The sequence below is a fragment of the Perognathus longimembris genome, chromosome 8, assembly GCF_023159225.1.
Source record: "Perognathus longimembris pacificus isolate PPM17 chromosome 8, ASM2315922v1, whole genome shotgun sequence".
Taxonomy (NCBI): Eukaryota; Metazoa; Chordata; class Mammalia; order Rodentia; family Heteromyidae; genus Perognathus; species Perognathus longimembris.
The window spans coordinates 13,998,126-14,010,605 of NC_063168.1; the positions used below are offsets into that span (position 1 = coordinate 13,998,126).

At 44.5% G+C, this 12,480-nt stretch overlaps 1 protein-coding gene across 1 annotated transcript in view; it reads right to left on the reverse strand.

The window, feature by feature from the left end:
* Positions 1-12,480, reverse strand: part of Tcf7l1 (transcription factor 7 like 1) — a 153,612-nt gene that overhangs the window by 11,047 nt on the left and 130,085 nt on the right. The window contains exon 4 of the mRNA XM_048352582.1: positions 10,545-10,628. Coding sequence (XP_048208539.1) covers positions 10,545-10,628 — 84 coding nt within the window. The remainder of the gene's footprint in view (positions 1-10,544; positions 10,629-12,480) is intronic.

Consider the following 12,480-nt stretch of genomic DNA (forward strand, 5'->3'; position numbering starts at 1 on the left):
AATTAGAAAATGTATGTGCTGTGAGAGATTTTGGGAGTGTGGTATTTTCTAACAGCTGAAACAACAAAAAAGCTAGAGACAGACTAGAGGCATGGCAGTATGGCCCCAGTGTAAGAACACCTGTGTAGGTCCTGCAATTTGCTTCTCAATAGCATATTGCCTGTCAAATATTTATATAATACCAGCAAAATTTGCACATGATTTTGAAAGCATATTATCTGATAAATGAATTTAATTAAGTAATCTTTTTTTGAAAATTCCTGGATAAGTTGTTAATATATCCCTGTTAATTATGCAAGATAAAGAAACTAAAAATTATAGCAGCAGCATCCATTAAGAGTAAAAAGCCAAGTGTAACACAGAGGTGTACTTTTCCTATTTATTTATTTAGCCAGGACTAGGCTTTGAACTCAGAGCCTGGGTACTGTCCCTTAGTGTTTTGCTCAAGGCTAGGCCTTTACCACTTGAGCCACAGCTCTGCTTTTTGGTGGTCAGTTAGATATGAGTTTCATGGACTTTCCTATCTGTGCTGGCTTCAAATAGAGATCCTCAGATCTCAGCCTCCTGAGTAGCTAAGATTGGCGGTATGAGGCACCCGCGCCTATCCAACAGTAGAAGCCTAAGTGCCATTGGGTCAGGAGGTGAGTCTACATGTAATCATTCGAAGAACAGCTCAGATCTGAATCATTACTACTAGTCATGTGGATTCAGGTACCGCTTCTATTTTAGTCTACTTGCACCATTTTTACCTTAGCCAGTCTAACTTAGAACTTGTAATCCTCCTGCCTTGCCTCATGAGTTCTGGGATTATAGATGTGAGCCACCATACTCTGCATCTGCCTGTTTCTGAACTTGCTCAAGCCAAATCTCTTCAAGTTTCTGCGTCCCAAGGAAGGATGTGTCTTCCTCTCTTTCTTCAGGGCTTTCAAGCCCAGAGTAAAGGCAATAACTCCCTTACAGGTCATTCCCTGGCCCTCAAACTCCTGCTGCTCCTAGCTACTGGTCTGAGGTCTTCACAAAGCCTCTGATTGCTAGTTTACTTATTATTCTCTTCCTACCCCAAGTTTCAGAGATTGGTTGTATGAGGGTTTAGAGCTCTAGCAAAGTAGAAGCTTCTCTTTTATCGTCACTCATAAAGAAATTATGAACTTTGAGATCTGAGGATCATGGCTCCAGGCCAGTTGGGCAGAAAAGTCCATGAGACTTATGTCCAATGAATCACCAAAAAAGCTGGAAGTGGAGCTGTGGCTCCAATGGTAAAGCAGTTGAATAAGAAAGCTAAGGGATAGCATCCAGGCCCTCGTACTTGTAAACATACACACAAAGACACACACAGGCACACAGATATACACACATACCAGAGTTTAAGTGGCTAAAGTGCCTGGTATTCAAGGCACCTGTTCTATACACATTAAATTGTCTGTTTACTAATAAAGACAACCTCTCCAGAAAAGGCCAGAACTGACTTGGCGTAAAAGTGGAATGTGAGGGGAAAGGAAAATGAGTTGTGCATAAGACAACCGCCTGCTGCCAGAGCTGCACAGCCCCATGGAGTGGGAAATGGTCAGCGAGGCCAAAGAGGAGCGTGGAGTCCAGAGAGTGCGCTAAGCTGAGATGTGGACAGAAGGAAGAGGAAGTAATGCCACTTATATTACCATGTCAATAAATATTTGCTGGCCAGGCTGGGCTGGTGGCTCATGCCTATAATCCTAGCCACTCGGAAGGCTGAGATCTAAGGATGGAGATTCAAAGCCAGCCCAGGCAGCAAAGTCCATCAGATTCTTATCTTCAATTAACCACCAGAAAACCAGAAGTAGATCTGGTAGAGCCCTGGCCTTGAGCAAAAAACTTAGGTACAACAGCCAGGCCGAGTTCAAGCCCCATGACCGACCAAAAAAAAAAAAAAATTATAGTTAGGAATAGAGCTCAGTGGCAGAGCTTTTGCCTAACATGAGTGAAGCCCTAGGTTGAATCCCTAGCATGGAAAAATAACAAAAACCAACCGAATAAAAAAGCTGTGGTCTCAGTACTCAGTAGTCAGAGGAAGGAAGATGGAGAAGTCAAAACGCAGCCTGAACAGCACCAAGTGACCTGTTGCAAAAACCAAACAGAAAACAAAACAAAACAAAAAAAACAGGGCTGGGGATATGGCCTAGTGGCAAGAGTGCTTGCCTCGTATACATGAAGCCCTGGGTTCAATTCCCCAGCACCACATATACAGAAAACGGCCAGAAGTGGCGCTGTGGCTCAAGTGGCAGAGTGCTAGCCTTGAGTAAAAAGAAGCCAGGGACAGTGCTCAGGCCCTGAGTCCAAGGCCCAGGACTGGCCAAAAACAACAACAACAACAACAAACAACAAATAGCTGGATGAAGTGGTGAATGCGTATCATGTTGGGGCAGGCTATATAATAGCAGGGGATACCTACGTTTCATGCTGGTCCAGACAAAGCTAGACAAAGTTAGCCTGAGATTCTATGTGAAAAGACAGAAGGACTAGAGTCACAGCTTAAGCACGAGGGCTTGCAAACGTGAGGTCCTGAGTTCAAGGGACGATATGGAAAACATAATAAAGCACGACTTTCTCAGCTACCAACACCTGGCATGCAACCGTGTGTGCTGCAGGCTATGAAAGATGCCAAGATAGATGGGGCTGATTGTATACAAGTGGCAGAGCAAAGGTCCTGAGTTCAATCCTTAGTACAGAAAAAAAAAGGGGGGGAGAAGGGAAGCAGAAGAGAGGAAGGAGGGAGAGGAGAAAAATGGGAAGGTACATCTAGACTCCCTAGAGGGCAAAAGGAGAGATAAAAATTCTTTGAACACTGGAAATTGCCTTCTGAGCAGTGATTATTTATTTATTTTACTCTTTGTTGGTAATTTTTGAGATAAAATTTTGAGAACCACATTTTAAGGAGAGTGCGGGCATATACATTCTCTTTTTTTTTTTTTGGCCAGTCCTGGGCCTTGGACTCAGGGCCTGAGCACTGTCCCTGGCTTCCTTTTGCTCAAGGCTAGCACTCTACCACTTGAGCCACAGCGCCACTTCTGGCCGTTTTCTGTATATGTGGTGCTGAGGAATCGAACCCAGGGCCTCATGTATACGAGGCAAGCTCTCTTACCACTAGGCCATATCCCCAGCCCCGGGCATATACATTCTTGAGACTCCATCTCAACCTATGCTGGGCATAGTGGCACAACTGCAGAGGAATCACAATGGCTGGTGCTATGGAATGCACCTGCCATTCCTAACAACACAAAGAAGTACTTAGGCTGGCCAGGGCATAAAGTGAAACCTTACTCAGGGTGTATATATGGGGCTGGAGGCCTGGCTCCAATTGGGGAGAGCGTACCCGGCAAGCAGGAGGCTGAGTTCAATCTTCAGTACCAAGGGGAATGATTCATCTCTTGGTCACATGCATTTTCCTCTTACCCAATTCTTCTCAGCCCTCCAGATGATTCTGATGCCTGCTAAAAATTACAAACCACCTGGAGGGACTAAATTCCATCAGAAAGTCTGAGGGTAGGCCTGGCAGGCTTGAGTTTGACAAGCTCCCCAGATGGTTCTGATGTGTGTTCCAGTAAGAGACAAAGAATGATGAGTAGTAAGCTGGGCACTGGTGGCTCACACCTGTATTCCTAGCTACTCAAGAGGCTGAGATCTGAGGATCACGGTTCAAAGCCAGCCCACGCGGGAAAGTCTGTGAGACTCTTATCTCTAATTAACTACCAGAAAACCAGAAGTGGAGCTGTGGCACAAAGTGGTAGAGCGTTAGCCTTGAGCAAAAGAGCTCAGGGACACCCTTTAGACCCTGAATTCAAGCCCTATGACTGACAAAAAAAAAAAAAAAAAAAAAGAATGAGTAAAAGAATGAGTAAGATGCTGTAATTCTAGTTACTTGCGAGGCTGAGATCTGACTATCAAGGTTTGAAGCCAGCCCAGGAAGAAAAAAGTCCATGAAACTGTTGTCTCAAACTACCAAAAAGTTGGAGGTGCTGCTCAAGCAGAAGAGAAGCAGCCATTAGTAGAAAATGTATGAGAATGCTAGGCCCTGACTGCACTAAGTTCAACCCCAGTATCAGCACATACACACACCCACGTACAGAGGTCTACATACTTTTAATAGAGTAGGGTCCTTCTCATACTAAAAAGATGACAGCCAAGATTTTTTTTTTCTGGCTGTGATGGGGCTTGATCTCAGCCTGGGCACTGGCCATCCCTAAACTCTTTCCCTCAAGGCTAGCACTCTACCACTCGAGCCACAGTACCACGTCCAGCCTTTTCTGTCTATTGGAGATAAGTCTCACAGACTTTTCCTGCCAGGGCTGGCTTTGAACCTTGATCCTTAGATCCAAGTCTCCTGAGTAAGATCACAGACATGAACCACCAAAAACTTATAATTTGTGTGTGTGTGTGCGCATGTGTGTGCGGGCACCTGCGCAGGTGTGCATACCAATCAGGGGCCTTGAACTCAGGGCCTGCGTGCTATCCCTGGGCTTTTGTGCTCAAGGCTAGCATTCTACTACTTGAGCCACAAGCCTCACTTCTGGCGTTCTGGAAGTTAACTGCAGATATCAGTCTTATGAAGGGCTGGGAATGTGGCTTAGTGGTAGAGTGCTTGCCTAGCATGCATGAGGCCCTGGGTTTGATTCCTTGGTACCACATAAGCAAAAATAATATAAAGAAAAAAAATTAAAAAAAAGTCTCATGAACTTTCCTGCCTGAGTTGACTTTGAAGCACAATCCCCAGATCTCAGACTCCTGAATAGCTAGAATTAGAGGCATGAGCAATCAGAATCTGGCAAAAATTCTAATCTTGATCCCTCCAAAGATGTTTAAAAAAAAAGACAAACTGGACAGGATGAGGTGATTCACATGCAATGATAATTTATTTCTTTTGAGAGTATGTTGTGCAATAATTTCTACATGCGAGAGAAGATCAATAATTTGGAATATAATCACATGGGTAAAGTTTTATTATTTATAATCTTTCATTCTCTTGTAGTAGTCTTGCCTCTATGACATGCTTAAATCAATGAAATATGAGCAGACACAGTTGAGAGGATGCTGGTTTGGTTTTTTTCTTTGGTCAGTAATGGGGCTTGAGCTTAGAGCCTGGGCATTGTCTGTCCCTAAGCTTTTCTTGCTCAAGGCTAGCATTCAACAACTCTGAGGCACAGTGTCACTTCTGGTTTTCTGGTGGTTAATTGGAAATAAGAGTTTCAGCATTTTCCTGCCTTGAACTGTGACCCTCAGATCTCAGCCTCCCGAGTAGCTAAGGTTACAGGCATGAAGGCATGAACCACCAGTACCTGGCAAGAGGAAACTTGAAACATGCTGTCGTGACTGGAGATGAGGCATGGAGGGTCTAGCATGGGCAAGAACCAGGTTTCAATCCTCACAGTAAAAACCAACCAACCAAACCACCAGTTAACACGTGTGCTTTCCTTCTTGTGTATCTGCCACAGATCATGAGCTGGGTGCATACAGAGGTACACATTGAACCAGGCTCGGGAGCCATGTGAAGAAAACTTGGCCCACATCCCTAACTTAAAGAAGCCAGGGAGTGGAAAAGAAGTGCTTGTTGTAAGCCACAAAATTATTACAAGAAAAAAAATACCTGTCCCCTCCCAAACAAACAAACAAAACCCCCAAACCCCTGACTTTTTATGACACATGAAGTCTGACATACATATAACAGAAAAGTATAAAGAATGACACTACAACAAAATTTGCCACCTAGTACTAATTGCTATTTTTGTAGTTTTTGGTTTGTTCTTTGTATTTTAAATAAACATCACACTTTTCTGAGTCTCCAGCCTACCAGACTATCCACAGATTTTCCAACTGCATTTACATGAGTCTGTGAGCCAGTTTCTTTTCTTTCTCTCACATTACTAGTTTGTTATGACTTGTAAAAAAATCAGAATCTTTTATCTAATAGTATCTACATCTCTGTCAAAAGGGTGAGAAAGGTTCTTAAATCTCAAACATAATCCCCCTTAGGACCCCTATTGCTCTACATACCACCCCCCCCCCCCACACACAGTACTGAAGTTTAAACTTGGGCACCTTGTACTTTCAAGGCAAATACTCTCAAACCATGTCCCCATCCTGTTTTCTTTTCATTATTTTTTGAACAAGGTCTCATTTTCTGTTCAGGGTTGTCATTGACCACAATCTCTCTAAGCATTCTATTTTTTTTTTAATTGGTTAAGATAGAGTCTAGAGTCTCTAATAGCCTCCTGAGTAGCTAGGATTACAAACATGATCCAGCATGCTTGCCTACATTTATTTATTTAATTTATTTTTGTGCCCGTCATGGGACTTGAACTCAGGGCCTAGGCGCTATCCCTGAGCTTCTTTTGCATAAGGCACTCTGCCACTTGAGCCACAGCGCCACTTGCAGCTTTTTCTGGGTAGGCTTTTTGAGCTACGAGTCTTACAGATTTTCCTGCCTTGGCTGGCTTCAAAGTGTGATCTTCAGAGCTCAGCCTTGAGTAACTAGGATTACAGATGTGAGCAAGCCACCAGTGCCTGGCTGGCTACTGTTTAATTTTAAATGTTTTCAATGAGAAGAACGAATAAGCTTGGGGTAAATAAAGGAATATTGATCTTTTATCAAAGCTTTTATTCTGTATTCATTCAACACATTCTCCCTAGATATGATAATAGATGCAGAGCAAATAATTGTGAACAAGGCAGATGCAGTTTTTAGCTTGTGTTGTTTATACTGTGGGAGTGTGGGTTTCTGTCTTGTATGGCTAGACATAGCACTCTCTGGAGGGGGTAGAGGGGACACACAGCCTAGGCCCATGGATGGGGCCATACTTTGTCCAGAAGCCTGGACAAAAATCCCCAAACAGTGACATTACAGTAACAGGAACAGGAATAATAGGAACTATTTTTGTGGTTGGATTTTTAAACTTGCTTTATAGGTATCAAAATGTAACTCTGCTTCACTCCACCCTCAGCCGGGCCTGGTTATGACTTGTTTACACACATTTCCTTGACAGACAGCTTCCAAATGACTCACTAAATCTCTGCAAGTATGCAAGCTCTTTTCTTCGTTTGCCCTGCTCCCAGGGCAAGTCTCTTCTTAAAATATTTTATTCTGTCTGTGTGTGTGTGCACGTGCATGCACACGCTGATAATGGGGCTTAAATTCAGGACCTAGGTGGCTGTCCCTTAGACTTTTTCCTCAAGGCTGGCACTCTACTACTTGTGCCACATCTCTACTTCTTGCTTTTTGCTGGCTAACTGGAGATAAGAGATTTGTGGATTTTACTACTTGGGCTGGCTTTGAACCCAGATCCTCAGATTTCTGCCTCTTAGATAGTTAGGATTACAAGACTGAGTCATTGATATCGGGCTTGGATCGTATTCTTAATTTCTCTAATAAGAAAGCCCATGTCCAATCGTTGGTAACCCCTAAAAACCTTCATCTCCAGCTTTACACCTCTACCTTAGAGGGAAACTGGCCTCCTGTAAACTGGACTGTCTTTGATTCTACTACTTTGCTTCCAATTTGTGATTTACAAATTTCAGCAGTGATTCAACTTTGGCTGCCCCCTTAGAATCCTCTGGAGAGCCCCACCCCAAACCAATTAAATCCTATCCTTGGGGGATTAGATGTTAAATTCTATGGCCTCATTATCTCTATTACCTTTGCAGACTGTCCATTTATTCTGGCACCTAATTTGGGCTCTCAGTTACCTCTTAAGTTTTGCTAATTAAACAGGATTTTAATTGTTCATTCCCTTTCTAATTTCTTAATAATAGCAATGGCAGCCACAGCGATGGTGTTGGGATGGGAGAAGTGAATTACTTTGTGCTAGGTACAATGCTACACTCATTACAACATATCAGCTCATTTCTGCATAAGCCTATGACGTCAGCCCTCTTCTAATCCCCATTTAATAGATGAGGAAACTGAGGAAAAGACAGATGAGGTCATTTCCCTGAAGCCTTACAAAAAAGAAGGAAGTAGAAGCTGGGATTCAAACTTGCTGCATTTTATAACCTCCAACACAAACATCCTCCTCTTCAGGCATCCCAGGTCTTCCGCCTACATGTATATTCCTGGCAAGAGTTGGAATGAACTGCTCTAACTCTAAAATGGAAAATAGAGGTCTTCTCCCAATCTGAACAATTTCAGGTTCACATTTTTGCCCTCCCCAGTTTTGAGGTCTGTTTCAGCTTTGCCGTATAGAATACGCAGTATGAGAATACGTAACTTGTCAGAAAATTGTCCATTTTGCTATCTACAATGCAATGTATATCCACAGTTCATACCTGTCTGCTCTCAGACAAAATAAGACACCCCCGTCCTGCTACAGTGCTGCATTATTATTTGTAGATCACACATCTGTGCATGTTTGGCAGTTTCAAGTGGGACCACAGAACCTTCTTGAGAGTTTAGAAACTTCACGTATTTTTCTGTCACTCTGAGAAAGTAAGTGATGAAGAGCAGGTTTGAGGAAAAGAGTCTAGAAAGAAAACAAAAGCTTAGAAAAGACAAGGATGAAAACTGAACGTTAATAGTGTATCTTGGAGGCAGCCACAAAAGCCGAGAGTAGTGAGTATTGTCAGATGTCACTTGTGTAGAGAAAGCAGGCAAGTGACTGGACATAGTTATTGAATGATGGAGAGCTGAGCCCCTGGCTGCCACTGTCACTGATGGGCGGGAAACTGATGTAGCCAAGGATGTGTGAGAAGTTGGGTAGGAGACCTTAGAAGACAAAGTAGTGAGTTGTTCATGGATGAAGGCTGGAAACAGGCTTCTTAGACATAAGACTGCTTTGTGCCACAGGATGGATGAGAAATTCAGAGTCAGCTATCAGTCTTTAAAGGGAAAACACATTCTCTAAAAGGAGCCAGAAAAGGAAGTGGTGCTGTGGCTCAAACTGGTTGATTGCTAGCCTTCAGCTGAAGAGCTCAGGCATAGTGCCAAGGCCCAGAGTTCAAGCCCCACAACTGACCAAAAAAAAAAAAAAAAAAAAAGATCTTGGCTCACATAAAAGGAGCCAGAAAAAAAGTCTATGAATAGAGAAGGGACAGCAGCAGGCTAAGACCTAACATATTGAGTGGTGTTCTTGGGACTAGAGAATGGCAGAAGAGAGGTAAGGGGCAGCAGAGATGGGAGGCAGTTAAAGAAAGATGGCTGGGCTGCAAGGGGACAAGCCAGTTTTGTGGTGGGCTAGATGCACAATGGGTATCCTCCACTGTAGCTGACTCAGGCCACTAGAGGGCATCTGTAACTTGTACCTGTCCTCTCTAGTGCCACCACCTTGGTATGCTTGTTCAATGGGCTGCTCATGCCCTTGTGGCCAGCCACAGAATGAGACACTAGAGGTTTGCATGTCCTGGGGGCACCCTTTTCTGGAAGGCTAGTCTAACCACTCACTTTTTTTTACCCAGCCATCCCTGCCTGCCTGCCGTCCTGGCAGTCGACTATATCTGAGAGCTACACATGACATCATTTTGTAGACTATCAAGGTCTCTGCCAATGGAAGCTGGTCCTGTGGTGGCTGGAAATCACACGTGCTCCTCTGCACCACTGTTTCTATTCTATGTTAGATCCTCTGTCCCCTCAGCTCAACTCTAAGCTTTTAATGATTATCAGTATATCTTACGATGTCCTGAGAGGAAATAATAATAGGTCTGAGATTTGCTTTAAAATACAATGTGGGGGAGGGGGAGTGTGGGTGAAGGAACACAGGGCTCATTATGTAATGTGCTCTGCTTTATAGATCCTTGAATTTTTCCGTAATAAAGTTCCAACAATGATTTTGGTGGCAATGAAGAAGTTTGAGTTCTCCTTGTCTGTAAAGCAGACAGACTGAGGCAATTGTGGGTCCTCTGCACGGTGAGGGGGCCCCGGGAAGCTCTGTGAGGTGAGTGGGTAAGTAGCAGGCAAGCACTAGTCTAAGCCTCCACAGCCCAGAAAAGTGGGATGTAAGGCTCAAGTTCAGGACTGGTCTTGTCTGCTTTGGATTCCAGTCCTCTACATGTCCTGAGGAGGTGAGCAGACCCACTAAGATCTTCCTGTACCTGCCTCCCCAGCACCCCAACTCCTTCATTTGCAGGCCAGTATGGTCACTGGGTCTGGTAGAAAAGGCCCTGGAGTTTTTGCTGGCACCTGTTTTTAGTGGATTCTTCCCCTCGAACAGCAGTTCAGGAGAGCCTCTTCAATTGTGGCCTTGCAGCCATGAGAGAAGAATACGCGATTCTGCATGAGCTCTAATATGATGGGAAAGACCATGCGCCTGGGTGTGAACTGGGCACAGGATCCAGAGCGCAGGTACAAAGGATCTGAGGCAGGCATTCATAAAGGACCAGGGTTAATGGCCAGGGTCATGTGTTTCTAATCAAGAGTGTGTGTGCCTTTGATTGAGGGACAAGAGGTGTATGTATGTGCAGAGTGCGTAAGACACAATGTCACTGCTAACTGATTGTGCTCACACACTATAGGAGCACTGCCAGACTCTAGTAAGTAGTGGAAGGTGGAGCGGAGGCAGGAGGGACAAGCCAGTGTGCTGGAGACTTACCAAGTGTGCTGGAGATGGTGATCTGGTGTCCTTGACTGTGGCACTGGAGGGGACATCGAGGAGGGGCCATTTCATCTGTAGGTACTGCACAGGGGACAAAAACCACAAAGCAGTGAGTGAGATGCAGCCTCACAAGAGTCCAAAGTGAGCAGAGAAAAGCTCCGTAGTGAAGTCACAGGTGTCACAGGGAGGCCTGCTGTTGTAGACACACCTACCTCCTACAGGGTGAACTCCTATGACTCTAGCAGCACACAGCACACACATGTAGTTACCCCACCACAAACATCTCCCCTGTCATTGCTGGGAGGAGAAAACACGACTCAGCAAAACTTTAAGGTGGGGAAGAGAACTAATAAAGTCCAGCACAAATGATCAAGCCCTAAGAATCAATCACCAAAGCTCAAATTCTTTGCTTCAGTCACATGATGAGCAGAATCTGTAGGAACCAGAGGTTCCCAGATGACAGACCTTTCTGGTCCATTTCCATCTCCCACAACATCACACAGTCTTCTCCAAGATACAAATTCTGTAAGACTATCCAGACAAATGAATGGAAACCTTCTGCTTGATCCGCTCAGGGTCATGGGTAATTAATTACCGACCCACCCCCAAGGACATGGGTGATTATTACAGTGCTTCTCATCCTTTTGGTTTTATTTTTCCTCCAAGATCGAAAATTGAACTCAGTATCTGACACTTGCTTTCACTCATTGGCTGGTGTTCTCCCACCTGAGCCAAGCTTCCGACCCTCTCATCTTTGATAATATCACCTAGTACCCCACCTTCTGCCATGTGTCAGTGCAAAAACCTACTCCAATGGTAGGGCTCTGTCTCTCTGTCTCTCTCTCTGCCAGTCCTGGGGCTTGAATTCAGGGCCTGGACAGCATCTCTAAGCTTCTTTTACTCAAGGCCAGCCCTCTACCATTTGAACTACAGTGTCACTTCCGGTTTTTTTTGTTTTGTTTGTTTATGTGGTACTGAGGAATCAAACTCAGGGTTTCATGCATGCTAGACAAACACTCTACTACTAAGCCACATTTCCAGCCCTGGTAGATCTCTTATACACACACCAATGCATGTCCACACACAGCTGAATGAAAAAAATCTTGCTGTCTTGGCAAGAGGATGGACAGTGAGGAGCCTGGGCAGGGACGCCTGGCCTGTGTCCACCGTGCATGGAGTCAGGTCTCACTCAGCCGGAGTGGGCTGTGTGATTCAGGACAAGTGATGTACCACTTGGAGTCTTTTGCCAACTGGAAGGCAAACTGTTTACTACTGCCTTTACTAGTTGTTCGAAGGAGCAGGGGCAATGCCAGGTATGGTACCTGGCACGTGGGAGACATTTGATAAATGGCAGTTATTATGTCTATAAGCAAACCATTAGTCTTTGCCAGGAGCCAAAACACACATGTTGTCCTAGTGGCAACACTGACAGGGCGCTTCTGGGCAGCCAGCCGACCAGCAAGGCAGGCTTCTCCATAGAACGTTCTTGAGACCACTGCGAGAACTAATGACAACTCCAGGAAGTGTTTCAGAGAGATACAGAATGAAGACTCTGAATCTTCACTTGCTTTCTTCATTCAATTTCAGGGGAGAAGTGAAAAAAATCATAGCTGAGCATCGGTGGCTAGAGTCTATCTATTACTGAGTTCGGAAGAGCTCAGTGTGCAGCCAACCCAGGCTGACAAATCCAGGAGACTTCCATCTCTATCAAATAACCAACAAGAAGCCAGGAGTAGAGGTGTGCTTCAAGTGGTGGAGTACCAGCTGTGGGGTTCACAACAGGATCTTCACAAATACCACCACACCCCAGTATTCTCTTTGCTCAGATGGGTGTCCTCTTCATTTCCCACTTGGCTACCAGAGGCTATGTAGATATGCAAACATCAATGTTCTTCTATAGAGATTCTGAACTAGAACTTATATGTGGACACCA